Source organism: Ascaphus truei, chromosome 19, assembly GCF_040206685.1.
Source record: "Ascaphus truei isolate aAscTru1 chromosome 19, aAscTru1.hap1, whole genome shotgun sequence".
NCBI classification, from domain to species: Eukaryota; Metazoa; Chordata; class Amphibia; order Anura; family Ascaphidae; genus Ascaphus; species Ascaphus truei.
The window spans coordinates 27,782,674-27,796,364 of record NC_134501.1 but is presented as its reverse complement, the minus strand read 5'-3'; the positions used below and the strand labels follow the sequence as shown (position 1 = coordinate 27,796,364).

The following is a 13,691-nucleotide window of genomic DNA, read 5'->3' as shown; positions in this document are numbered from 1 at the left end:
ATATGGCCAAGGTGAACCCTGCGGAGGAGGCATGCTACAGAAGTCCCCATGGGGATTCCAGGGTGCAACAGGACCAGCTTTGCAAGGCAGGTCCACACCGACCTCAGTACTAGTCTGTCTAGAATGGCAGTTCGGACACTGGAACAGGATATATATCCTCTACCCACATTGAATCAGCCAGGGGCAGAGAAGGGGCTCATAGTGAGAGAACATAACAGGCATTCTGCAGAATGGGGACAGGTCAATTAATCCAAGCACCTCCTCAGGGGTTAAGTGAGGGCACCTGGGGCTGCAACAAAGAACTGGAAGGAAACTGTCATCTGTAACTATGTGTACTGTGATAAATGAGAATAGCCCTAGTAACCAGGGGCACAAATAAAGAGTGTCGTTTGTACTACAAAAGTTCATGGCGCCCATCATTTTCATCTTTGCTACCTCATCCCCACGCCAGCACCCTGAATAAGGCAATGAGTAGCCACTATAAGAGACACTGATGTAAACTGCCTAGGAGCCGGGCAGGGAGGGTAAATAACAAGGATTTGTACCGTTAACAGCGCAGGTCGGATAATTAATATGCACCGACAGAAATTCAATCATCTTTCATTTTTCTCTCCCACTTCAGGCACCTTTGACAGTAGAGGACAGCGTGAGCAGCATGATGGGAATAATCGCGTCCCTGAGCGAGACGCAGAGCGGAAGCTTTGTAGATTGGGAAGGAAAGACCATTCCTTTTTGAGACCAATAAAAATCCGAATCCGTCCCGGGAACAGAGCGTAAAATCCCACTTCATTTCCTATTAAACCGTGTGGCTTATGTATTTGGTGTTGATGGTCAATTGGATAAATGCCTTGGGTTTGGGAATACGAAAGCTGAACATGTGTGGATGGCAAAGAGTTAAACAAAGGCCCTTGCAGAGAATTAACCCTTACAGTGCCCCCTCCACTTCTGTTTCCACCATCCGGGTCCTGGGCACGTCATGTGACCGCTCCAGAAGTCACATGATCGGCAGTACCGGCGGACTCCGGCATGAACCAATGGCATTGACGTTGTTTAAGGAGTTAAATGTAAACATGTGACACCTTCCTTCCAATAACGTGACACCGATAAGTCACTTTTATCTACACTGTGAGCTGGGACGTGGGAGGGGTTATATCCCCTCTGGCTGTTCCCGTCTGTGTGATATCACTTTGTGCTGAGCTGGAGTTTGCGCAGGCAAAGCCCCCTCTCCTACCGTTTATCGCCTCAAGCAGAGGTTCAATAAACACGTGATTTACAAGCGCCCGCATACAAATGTTTTCTCTTAATCTCCAAAGAAACCAAACACATGTATTACAGGGCAGGCTTTAACCCTTTGGGAGGACCCCAGGACGTAGCTGCCACGTCGCCAAGTCTGGCGCTGCCGCTTGCTTTGCTAGAGATTTCGTCCTGCGCCGATCAGGAACGGAGATGACTCCTCCCCTTCCGTCGTCAACGACCGAGGGATCACGTGACCGCACTCTGGGCCCCATTGGCCCGGCCAGCACTCAAAGCGTTAAGGATTCCCCCGGGCGGCTCACTCAGTGTCTCATCATTCATTCATCTTGACTGCACCGAAGCGGGGGGCTCATCGGTACTGGACTTGGGAACCACTGATGAAGTTGCTTGATGCTTTAAACAAATCAGCCATATAGACGGGTGTTTCCCTCGTTTGTGTAGCTTAAACTGCTGCGGAAATAACCTCATTAGTCCACGTGTGGTAGGCCTGTGACACTATTACGAGAACACGAGTTTGTAACCCTTACAAGTGCAGTTATGATGTACTAAGTATGCCATAGGCGCTTCATTTAAGAGGGGATTGGGCTGCCCACCCCATCCAAACAGGAGTGGGACCCCCTCATCGTCCGAGCGCCAGTCGCGATTGTCTGATGACTGGAAGCGGCGCGCTGTCGCCGCCGAACCCCGTTAATGTAAAGGTTGATAAAATTATAGGGTTATTTACAGCAAAGCCGAGTACCCTTTCATCTGAAGACATTCTCCGTCTTTAGGGTTAAGGGATGACCCCGTGTTAATCGTCCAGCCCTTGTCTAACAAACTCCCTTTGAAGTTCCTTGTGTTGAGCCTGGATGTGTTTGCAAGTTCAAGGCCTGGGACAAATTGTAGACACAATTCAATATATTGTTCATTTAAGTGCTTTAGCTTTGATCAATTAGATTGGCAAATGAAATTGGATTATGGTAAAACAAAAAACTACCTTTGAGCAGTATCGCCTGTCCATCAGCGCACGGGTGCGCAAACTTACCCCCGTCTGTTCTCCTCCCTCCTTACCTTGTCTCCAGCATCAAATGACATCACGTGGCGTCGCCGGAGAAACGGTAAGAGAAGTTAGAGGCCTCGCGCAGCCCGTCACTTTATTTAAATGCCTTGGGGGAGAGCGTGGGACCTCCGTAACCACCGCCCCCACCCTGAAAAATCTCAGGGGGGACACGCCCCCTAGTTTGCGCACCCCTGCATTAGCACACCCTACAACCGTACCTATTTAACAGGTACTGCTCCTGTTTTATAACCTGTTCCTATTAAATTCAGCTATTTCTGCAGGCAGCCGACACCCAGATAAATGAAGCAGCTGGGACATTGATGAATAATGATCAGCTGGTTAGGGAAGATTTAATGTGTGTAGAAATATATACATACTAATCAATAAACACACATTTTAATGTTCAAGTTATCTTTGCATATAGTAAATTGGATGCGTTCGAGTGCAGCAAAGGCACAATTCTCCGCACGCGTTTTAGGGTTAGGGGTTAAGGTTAGGATTAGGAGTTACGGTTAGGAATATTTGGGTTAGGGGTTTTGGCGATTAGGGGTTACGGTTAGGAATATTAAGGGTTTTGGCAATTAGGGTTAGGGGTTGGCGATTAGGGGTTACGGTTAGGAATATTAGGGTTATGAGATGGCGATTAGGGGTTACAAAAGAGAAGAGACAAAAAAAACAGCGCACAACGCTCATAGTGTACTATTATTTAGTCAGGGAATGAGGACGTAGCATGATAGTCATAAAATCCTACGCGTTTCGTAGCTAAGTATAGTTACTTTTATTGGTATTTCGACCTCTGAAGCTCTAGCACCTGTATGTGTGTTCCGCCTGGTTTGGTTTACCTCCCTGCGCTAATCGCCACATTGTGGCGCTCATGCAGTGACGTCACCATCCATCGCCCTACTCGATCGGTGTGTTCTCTGAGCTGAAGGGTTTCGAATTTATGCTCCACTAAACATTTAGCTTTTGCTTTCATATGCCAATCCATCCGAACCACCCCGTCCTGATACACACAGGTCACGGTATACGTGACGCTGGCTGGTGTAGGAGGAAAAGGTTCTTTATGGCGCTATACGGGACTTCTATTGACATTTCCGCATACCAGTGCTCCTTTACGTGAGAGCACTTCCAACGGGACGTCAGCTCCAAGGAGGATTGTTCGTGACACCACATGAGGGGCCACCTACCTTTAGGAGGACCACATGTCCCCAATTGAATGAGTGACTGAGACGACAACGTTTTAATCTATCCGTTGGTTCCCGCGTGCGGTAATCCATGTCTTGTCACGTGAAATGCCTTTATGAATTTATCTGATGTACGCAGAACTTATACCTTCTTTTTTAGATATATTTTTACTAAATAATACTACACTATGAGCGCTGTGCGCCATTTTTTTGTCTTTTCTAGCTGTTGGGGTTGCTGAGCCACCCCTTTGTAGCGCACCTTTTTTATTCCGATTCGGGGGTTCCAGCTAGGAATATTAGGGTTAGGGGTTGGCGGTTAGGATTAGGGGTTACCGTTAGGAAGATTAGGGTTATGAGATGGCGATTAGGGGTTACGGCTAGGAATATTAGGGTTAGGGGTTGGCGATTAGGGTTAGCGGTTAAGGTCCTTGGTTGCAGTTAGCACTACACAAAATTCCCCAGAATCCCTGTGTCATCTACAGTGGCCCAACTATCATACACCCTTATAGTGCCTTCTTAAGAGGGGTCACTTCTTTGGAAAGTGACGTACTGAACGAAATAAAGCGTAACTATTTTTACGTGCGAAATGTGGGGAAGGCGTCTGCACCAGTGCAACCGTTGTATGAAAAGACGCACACCCAGTCTTATTCAAACCGTTTTATTGATTATATAAACACATTAAAACACCAAAATTAGAAAACATTAGTAGAAAAATAAAATATACCTTTAAATCAAATTGCTTTCTACTGTACAGGGAGATTTTGATCATGAAGGCAGAGTAAATAAAATTCGCAAGCGGGAGTTTGATTTTAGTCGTAACCCACAGAAAGGTGCCTTAAAAAAAAAATATCCTTCTCCAGTAAGGTGATTTGCAGCAGGAGAAGGTAAGGAGTGTTAATATGTAAAGTGCGCCTTTGTATCCACGGGTTAAAAAAAAAAAAGCAGATCTCTGGCAGCCAAACAGTTCATTTATAAGCTGATTTTGTTAGAAAACTAATTGTTTATTCTAAGGATGGAGAAAACTGAATGAGAATATATTTCGCATCATACGTCGGGTTATATGTGGATAAAAAATTAGAATAATTCAGCTTGCTTTTGAAGTCGGCCTTTTTGTTTGTTTTGTTGCCCGCGTGAAGGTTTTGACGCTGAAAAGCTAGACCGGTAATAACGCGGCGTGCAAGATTCGCAATGCGGTGCAGACCTCCACGGCAGCAAACTGGTTAAAACCCTCCAACCGAGAACTAGGCGCAGGACAAATATACATAAAAACATGCAATTTGGTTTAAAATAGTGAGCATGGCAATGTTATTGGTAATTTGCCCTCTTAACTGTTTGAGTCCCACGGCCCCACAGCGGTCATATGACCGCGAGGACCCTTAACCCGGGTCCTCTTCATTTTCCCTATTCTACAGATCGCGTCCTGGGGAACGCAGGCATCGACCAAAGCTTTCTTTGGGCATGATATAGCCAACTCCAGTCCTCAAAGGCCACCAACAGGTCAGGATATCCCTGCTTCAGCACAGGTGGCTCGGTCAATGACAGCCATCTATGCTGAAGCAGGGATATCCTGACCTGTTGGTGGCCCTTGAGGACTATGGTTAGCCGCTCCTGAAGTGCCGTACCCCATGACGTAGTGACATCTTGGGGCACCCACAGGGTTAAAGCAGGGTCAAAAGTCCAGCTTGTTTTAGGCCTAACCATTGCAGGCGTCTACAAGAGCATGGTCTTATCATGGAGAACCCCAGTTCTACAGCGGAAAAAGCAGGCTAAAGTCCCAGCCAGTAATAGAAACTGCATTAAGGGCATATTGGGCCAGATCCACAAAAGGGTCCCACGTTTTAGCCCGCTTCAGCTCCCGTTCACATGAATAGGAGTAAAGGTGTGCTCAAGCTTGGCCACGGTTTGTGGATTTGGGTCATTATCATTGAGCCACGAGAGTGGGGCACAGGGCATCTCCCACCTGGTGTAAGATCATGTGTTCTTAAAAAGGAGAGATGGGGCTAAGGGGTCAGTACCTCCCAGGACCAAAGGGTCCTCATGTCAGTGACATGTTTAAGGGGTTACACATCGGTCACCGATGCCTTTAAGGGAGTATTTTCTACTCTTTATGTATTATTACGCCTCGGTTCACGAGATACTTTGAAGGTACCGGATTTCATTCTCGGCCATTTAAATCCCCTTTAACAAACAGTAAGTAATACCGGTGAGAGAGAGAGAAGAGAAAGAGAGAGAAAGAAGAGAGAAGAGAAAGAAGAGAGAAGAGAAAGAAGAGAGAAGAGAAAGAAGAGAGAAGGAGAGAGAGGAGGAGAGAGGAGGACAGAGGGAGAGAGAGAGTATTTTTACTGGAGATTGCTTTTTTAAGTATTTTTTTCCAAGTCAGTTTTTACGCTCTGGTAAGCACAGGTCGGAGGAAACTCTTCATTGGCAAACACTCCACCAATCAGAGGCCACAAGATAAAAGACAACATGCTTCATTTCTAAAATTAATAAAGCAGCCACATCTTTGCTGTAAGCATGGTTACTTCTGTATAAGGAAGACAATTCCATGGTTAAATTCTTTACAAAATGTTGTTTTAGGACAGCTGCCATGAACTTTTAATATCCACATGTTCACCCTTCCCACTGATCCCCTCCCCAGTTAACCTTGCATTATTTTTCAAACCTGGGATCAACAAGGAAAGATACGTTATAAACCGATATAAAAATGGTGTTCCCAGCACCCAGTACAAACTAGAGGCCCGATTGCAGTTTAAACCACCCGATCCGACGTTTAAATGCCAGTTAAGTCTAATCGGAATAAGCCCCCCTCCCCCCCGGGCACCAGGCAGCAAAACACACCAGCAGGTTCAGTTCTCCGTTACCAAACACCCGCCTTGTGCACCTGTAGTAACTACAACACCTAATACAGTTAGGTTATGCAGGGAGAGATACTATTACCAAGAATTCTTGCTGGCTGGAGTTTGTACGCAAGCTTAACACCGAACGTCTGGGTGATAATCTACTTAATGGTGCCAACATGCCTTATGGCCCATTGTGTTGAAAGGTGCCTTTTGGATTAGCACCGCTAAGGAAACATGGCCCCTTGTCCACATGTACAGCTTTGCACTGCTAACCAGAGCAGTAATAAAGACCCAAATAGATACCCCAAAAAAAACCATAGAAAAGATGCATTTTCCAGTACTAACTCTCCCAGTCCCAAACTTTGGAATATATACGCATTGCTGGCAGCACTGAGACCGAAAAGCAGAATAACAAATAATAACATAAAAATTTAAAGTGACCTTTTTTTTTATAGCAAAAAAAAAATATGGAATTGCATTGTGTCCTGGATACAAGGTCCGCCTTAGGAAATTTTAATCGTTTTTAAAAAAATGGAAAACCCGGCAAGCGGATTGCAGAGAGAGGGCCCCTGTGTTTGTGCAAAGTGATGTATGCAGGCGTGACTCACCGCCAAAAAGATGCGCACAGACCAACAGCGTCATTCAGCCAGTTAGGCTTTTGTTCAAAGGATTAAATGACAGAAAAACCCCACTGGGTGTGTTAAACGCCATAACACAGTCGTCTGTTTCAGAATGTATTTGAAGCATTGCAGGTTAACCCAGGGACTCTCGTCTCCAGTCCTCAAGTCAAAGACTGAGCCTCTGATTGAGCCACCTGTGCTGAAGCAGGGATATCCTCAAAACCTGACTTCTTGGGGCATCTTGAGGACTGGAGACGAGAACCCCTGGGTTAAAGAATGACTGAACACACGCGCTACCGTTTGCCAACGGAACCGTTCATTCGGATTCCCATCTCGTCGTCATTTCAATCCAGCCTCTAGTTTGAAGTTGAGCGTATGGTCCGTACATGTTAAGGAGCCATGTTTGTATATATGAAACCATCTTCTGTGCAGGGCTGTATTTTAGGCATGATCGGTTAAATATTAAAGATCTAACCCGATTCTTTGATGAATGGGGCCCATAGTGAGAAAAAACATTAGTTGAGCCTGCATCCGGATTCTCGTCTCCCCCGCATGTAACGTCCCACCTCCGATTCCAAGGTCAAAATACGGATGACTTATAAAGTTGCTAAAATCCTTAAAAATGAAACAATCAGCACACAGAAAGTCTGCCCCACCCCAAGGAGGAGCGCTTCAAAAGGGATCATTTCCTTAGCAGCTGCTCTGTACACCCCAGCGATGGCTGCACCTGGAAAACCAAACAGTACAATTAAAGGGTCAGTCCCTCCTAGGACCAAAGTATACCAATGGCAAGGACAGGTTTAAGGGGTCCGTCCCTCCTAAGACCAAAAGAGGGGGGCCGTTCGACAAAAACTCCCCAGAGGGGAGACACCAGGAAAGTCCCAATAACATGTACTCAGACCGCTCACTAGTGGTCCAATGATGGAAGGATAACTTGAGTGGACGATCGTCGCTGCATCCCCCTAGGGCTTCGCCTTGGTATTCCCACGGGCCCATTTATCTGCTGGGCACACATTGGTGTCCTTCTATCATTAGACCTCTGGCAAGCGGTATGAGTGCATGTTATTGGGACTTTCCTGTCGTCTCCCCTCCTTTGGGGAGTTCTCGCCAACAGGACCTCTCTCTTTGGTTTAGCTTATGCTTTTCCCTAGTGCACCTACCTGCTCTATATTGTTCTCTCTAGATTGAGCGGGTTATCTTTCTCGTTTTTTGCCTCCTAGGAACAAAGTGTACTAATGGCAGTGACATGATTAAGGGATCAGTCTCTACTAGGGGCAAAGTGTACTAATGGCAGTGACATGGTTAAGGGATCAGTCCCTCCTAGGGGCAAAGTGTACTAATGGCAGTGACATGATAAAGTGATCAGTCCCTCCTAGGGCCAAAGTGTACTAATGGCAGTGACATGATTAAGGGATCAGTCCCTCCAAGGAGCACAGTGTGTGAATGGCAGTGACATGGTTATGGGCACATGTGGGCGATTGATGCCTTTCAACCCAAATCTGGCACGTGTAAGTATTTTTAAATAATGTTTAAAGTTAGTATATAAACACAGTGAGCGGAGACTTGGGACGAGTTTGATTTCCTCTGGCTGCTCCCTTTTGTCTGATGTCACTGCGTAATCAACAAGAGTTTGCACAGGCAACTTATCTTTATTGGCTCTCTGTTAAGGACAAGGTGGGATAATTGTAAAGAAATAACTTGACCGAAAACCACTCCCCCATTCCGAGACACCTTAGAAATTCAACTTGTAAATCATTTGTAACACAATATGAAAGCAGGGGGTCCCCAGAACTGAACCATGTCCATTTCAGATCTGGGAACCCCCTGCTCACCGAGATACCTTCGGAAGTGCTGCCGGTTACTTCCTGGTTCTTAAATCTCCCGCATCACATGGGCCAATAGGAAGCTACGATGCCGGACGTTGTGGGCTCCTATTGACCAGTGCGCCGTGGGAGATTTAAAGTTCCATTCTGTTGCCCCTTGCAGGGGGTGGCACTTTCGGAGGAAAACATCTCGGGAGCAGGAGGTCCCTGAATCTAAAATGAACACTGAGCCACCTGTGTTGAAGCTGGGAGAGCCTTAAAACCTGACCTGTTGGTGTCCCTTGAGGACTGGCGGTGGCCTGGCCCCCGCATTAGGAGTCAGCGGCCACAATTGGCAGAGGACACCATTGACCCCTTTCCTGCCAGAGCAGCAAGCAACACATCGCTCTGTATGTTAATATATTGATCTGCAAGGCATTGCTGGCCTCACTAGCATTGAAGGGGATGAAATGCGGGCTTCCTAAATATGTTCCCCCTGTCTACTCTTGGGTGATGGAATCTTTGGGTCGGGGGCTGTCGCGAGGGGGGGGGGGGGGGAGTTGTCCTTTATTTACTTACTTGTTAAAATCCCAGCAGATATTGGTCCCACAATGCCCATCAGTAGGATTCCCACTGACATGAACCTTCCGTACTTGTGGTGTCGGAGAGTGAAAAGGCCGAGAAGTCCCGCAGGTATGTGGAAGAAGAGAGAAGAGACCACTGCCCAGAGGAACACACCGTACCACATCTCTGCAAGACACAGTGGAAATTCCCCCATAACCACAAAGCTCGAGACTGCAGGACAAAAACAAGTCAGTAATGTGCCTTCAATGGACAGTCCCACCCTGCTAGGGGTAAAGTGTACTAATGGCAGTGACATGGTTAATGGGTCAGTCCCTGCTAGGGGCAAATTGTACTAATGGCAGTGACATGGTTAATGGGTCAGTCCCTGCAAGGGGCAAATTGTACTAATGGCAGTGACATGGTTAAGGGGTCTGTCCCTCCTAGGGGCAAAGTGTACTAATGGCAGTGACATGGTTAAGGGGTCACATCTGGGAGATTGATGTTTTTTACCCAAACCTCGCGCTTATAACTTTTAAAGTTATTATGTAAACATGATGAGCGGAGACTCAGGAGGGGTGTGATTTCCTCTCGCTGCTCCCTTTTGTCAGATGTCACAGTGTGTTCGACAAGAGTTTGCACAGACAAAGCCTCGTCGAAAAAGGACTGGATTTCACATGATACTATCCAGCTTTCTCAAAGACGGAAAACAGCACTTGCAAATAACAACCACCCTCTTGCTACCCAGCTCGCCCGTGAAATAAAAAGGAATGCCAGGCAAGACAGAGAGGCTTATTACAATCGTATAGCCGCTGAACTTAAAACTGCTCAAAAACATGGTGATTATAGAAAATTCTTCAGACTGGCCAAAATTAGTGTTGGTAAATATTCAAACCCTGTCAGCCAATGCATCAATGACAAAAACGGACATAAAATTACGTACGTGGAAGCTAGACTAGATAGGTGGTGCGAACATTTTGAAGAGCTGCTTAATCGACCCCCTCCTATCACAGGTGACATTGAAAATCCGAATAAGCTTACTCACGGGCCATACAAATTTGCAACACCCCTCCAACCAAAATCGAAATCACCACAGTCATCAATAAACTTAAGAACAACAAAGCCCCAGGGGGTGATGGTCTGTGTGCTGAATTCTTCAAAGCTGGTGGAGTTCATGTTATTGGCGCAATGGAAGCTGTTCTCTCACTTATTTGGGAAAAAGAAGAAATCCCAAAAGAATGGGAAACTGCGCTGCTGCTGCACCTACACAAAAAAGGAGCAAGAAGTGATTGCAAAAATTACCGCGGAATCTCCTTGATCTATCTGCGTATAAGACACTGGAAGCCATAATACTAAATCGCATGAAAGACGGACGACAAAAAAGAACACGTGAAAATCAGGCCGGTTCTAGAGCAGGAAGAGGATGTATTGACCAAATTAGTGCCTTACGACAGGTATTACAGCTGCGACAAGAGTTCAGGCAACCAACTTAAATAGCCTTCCTAGACTTTACTGCCGCCTTTGATAGCGTTCATAGAGAAAGCTTGTGGAACTTACCAACACTGGATGGAATACCTAATAAATTATGTAGCATAATTTCAGCCCTGTACCTCCGTACATCCTGCAAAATAAAAGCCTACAATGAGGAAAGTCGCGAATTTATAATGATTTCCGGAGTTAGGCAAGGGGGCATTTTGCCACCAACTTTATTCAACATTGGAATCGATGCCGTCCTGACAAAAGCATTGGATAATCATCCGGGAAGTGTGATCGTTTATCCATATAACTTTGTACTGACTGATTTAACATTTGCTGACGACATTGCTCTGATCGCAGACTCATTGGACTCGTTACTGGGCATGGTGGACCGAGTGACAAACGAGGCCCGTAAACTAGTCCTAGTTTTGAGCAGTAGTAAATCCAAACTTTTAATGTGCTGCAACCACCTAGTTGACCCAACGATCCACATTCAAAATGAGCCCATCGAGACTGTAGACCACTTACCTACCTTGGAAGCAATATTACTGGAAATGGAGACCTCATCAGAAATAAACGCTAGATTACAAAAAGCTAGGGGCTCACTTAAGAAACTTTGGGCCAGTAAAGTCATACGCTTAAAGACAAAAGTCCGCATTTACAAAGCTGTTATTCTACCGACTTTATTATACGGTTGTGAAACCTGGCCGGTAAAGGTGACACACCAACATAAACTGAACTTATTCCAAAATCTGTGCCTGGGCCAGCTAACAAAAACCAAATCTACTGATAGGACGTCCAATGCTGAAATTCGCTGAAAATGCGACGTTCCCGAAAATATGTCGGCCATTATAGAACATACACGGTGGCGTTGGTTAGGCCACACATTGCGGATGCCGACACACAGAGTTCCAAAAATAACCATAATGGCCGAACCTGGTCCGATATGGAAACGACCGAAGGGTGGCGTTAGGCTTACAACATTGAGATATTTAAAGCTAAAAGCTGAGGACCTGGTTATGCGCCCTTTCAACCTTAGCCGAAGAACATTTAATGAAGATTGGTTATACCACCTAACAACTCTAGCCCAAGACCGCAAACAATGGAGACACATTTCCGTGGAAGTCGCCTATACTCACCCTGGGTGAAGAGGCGAAAACAAAAAAAAGCCTCGTCTCTCCACCCCCCTTATCTTTACTGGCTCTTTACTTATCTTTGTCCTTTTCTTTACTGGCTCTCTGATAAGGACAGGGTGGGATAAAAACATTATTGACAAACACTCATTTGGAAGCCCTTAAGAAATGTAACTTGTAATTAATTCCCAACTAGATGAAAGCAGACATATTTGCTATTAACACTGTTAGATTTGTTAAGGGACAACAATAACACGATTAAACATTGTTATGTTGTCAGACGACGTGGGATTACACCTTTAAATTGGGATTTTTAAGTAGCGGCTGGTCCCACGGAAACCTGAAGGGGCAACTGATCCAAATCAAAAAGGTGAACCTATGGTAACCTGATGAGCGTTTAGGAGGTGAACCTGACATGTAAGAGGCTAATCCTACAGAAGTCTATGGGGTGTATCAGAGTGGCCCTATATAAACACGTGATGGGTGTATTAGGGGACCCTATAGAATCACCTGATCGGTGTACATAGCACCATGACACACGTATATTAGGGAGACCCTATAGAATCACCTGATGGGTATATTAGGGGGACCCTGTAGAATCACCTGATCGGTGTACATAGCACCATGACACACGTATATTAGGGAGAGCCTGTAGAATCACCTGATGGGTATATTAGGGGGACCCTATAGAATCACCTGATCGGTGTACATAGCACCATGACACAAGTATATTAGGGTGACCCTATAGAATCATCTGATAGGAGTACATAGCACAGGGACACAGGTATATTAGGGGGACCCTATAGCGTCCCACCCTGAGTGACCCTACAGGACCGGTGTTATCCTTTGCCTGTACCCGGAGCCCGAGTCTCACCCGGGAAGGAGCACAGGGTGCTGGGGCTGGGGCACACCGTCTCATTTCCAGCCCGCGGCACCAGGCGGAGGCTCAGGATCTGCTGCAGGAGCCCGGCTTCACCGCCCAGCCCTCCTCCGCCTCCACCACCTCCACCACCGCTCTCCATGCTTCCGCCATCCACCGCCCCGCAGGCCGCAGCGCCTCCCCGGCCTCTCCTAACAACTTTCCCGGGACTCCCTCACTCTCATCCCGGGACCCAAAGCCGAGGGGCGCCGGACACACAGCAGCCAATCAATGAGCTGGAAGCCGGGGAGGTGGGGCGTAGAGGAGGAATGTTGCTGCGCTGATTAGACACTGCGTGTGTCTATCATCGAACAGCTAATAGCAGCCACGTACACAGAGGGCTGCTGACGCACGTCTTGCGTACGTACGTAGCCTTACAAACCAAGGGCAGTGAAGCTACCCGACGCCATATTTGTGCAGGGCAGCCATAAGCATGTTTAAACAAACATAAAGTAATCATGGTTACTATTAAACTCTCCCCCTGTCACCTACATGTTGCTTGTGTAGTTTGAAATTAGCAAAAATATATATTTTAATAAATATATTGTGAATGGAAAAATGGACCAACGTTTCGGTCTTGTAACGGGACCTTCTTCAGGGCTACGAAATGTTGGTCCATTTTTCGATGCATAATATATTCATTTAAATATTCCCTTCTCTGCATCACTCATCTTATTGCAACTAATACTGGAGGCTGTGTGTTTATTTTGAGCAGACATTTGAGGTCCATGCTGTTTCCTCCTCTGCTTGGCCCCACACCCAGGCAGGCTCCTGACACCTCTTCCTGGTTGGCTATATTAGGCTGCGCTTATAGTGCCGGCGACACCACGCGATGTCGCGTCAAAACATGTATTGACGTCGTC

General features: G+C 46.3%; 2 protein-coding genes across 3 annotated transcripts in view; one reads left to right on the top strand and one right to left on the bottom strand.

The window, feature by feature from the left end:
• LOC142470104 (C-signal-like) overlaps positions 1–817 on the top strand; it is a 38,882-nt gene extending 38,065 nt beyond the window's left edge. Inside the window, exon 6 of the mRNA XM_075577040.1 lies at positions 623–817. Coding sequence (XP_075433155.1) covers positions 623–736 — 114 coding nt within the window. The 3' untranslated portion in view covers positions 737–817. The remainder of the gene's footprint in view (positions 1–622) is intronic.
• A 3,302-nt stretch (positions 818–4,119) lies between these two features.
• TMEM170A (transmembrane protein 170A) lies at positions 4,120–13,065 on the bottom strand. 2 transcript variants are annotated; one of them, XM_075577039.1, is made up of 4 exons: positions 12,784–13,061; positions 10,858–10,921; positions 9,319–9,489; positions 4,120–7,664 (listed from the first exon to the last, which is right to left on the bottom strand). In XM_075577039.1, the coding sequence occupies exons 1-4, from the start codon at positions 12,826–12,828 to the stop codon at positions 7,534–7,536; spliced, it is 411 nt and encodes a 136-aa protein (XP_075433154.1). In that variant the 5' UTR covers positions 12,829–13,061; the 3' UTR covers positions 4,120–7,533. The 2 variants fall into 2 exon arrangements, with proteins under 2 accessions (XP_075433154.1, XP_075433153.1); XM_075577038.1 differs by lacking the exon at positions 10,858–10,921 and having other exon boundaries at positions 12,784–13,065.
• Positions 13,066–13,691: the final 626 nt, after the last annotated feature.

Bases quoted from the DNA above. Each gene is read 5' to 3' on its own strand.
- TMEM170A (XM_075577038.1), bottom strand. From the start codon at position 12,931: ATGGAGAGCGGTGGTGGAGGTGGTGGAGGCGGAGGAGGGCTGGGCGGT. The intron at 9,490-12,783 runs GTGAGACTCGGG...TGTGTCTTGCAG, and splicing joins CACCCTGTGCTCCTTCCCGG to AGATGTGGTACGGTGTGTTC. The intron at 7,665-9,318 runs GTAAGTAAATAA...TTGGTTTTCCAG, and splicing joins ATCTGCTGGGATTTTAACAA to GTGCAGCCATCGCTGGGGTG.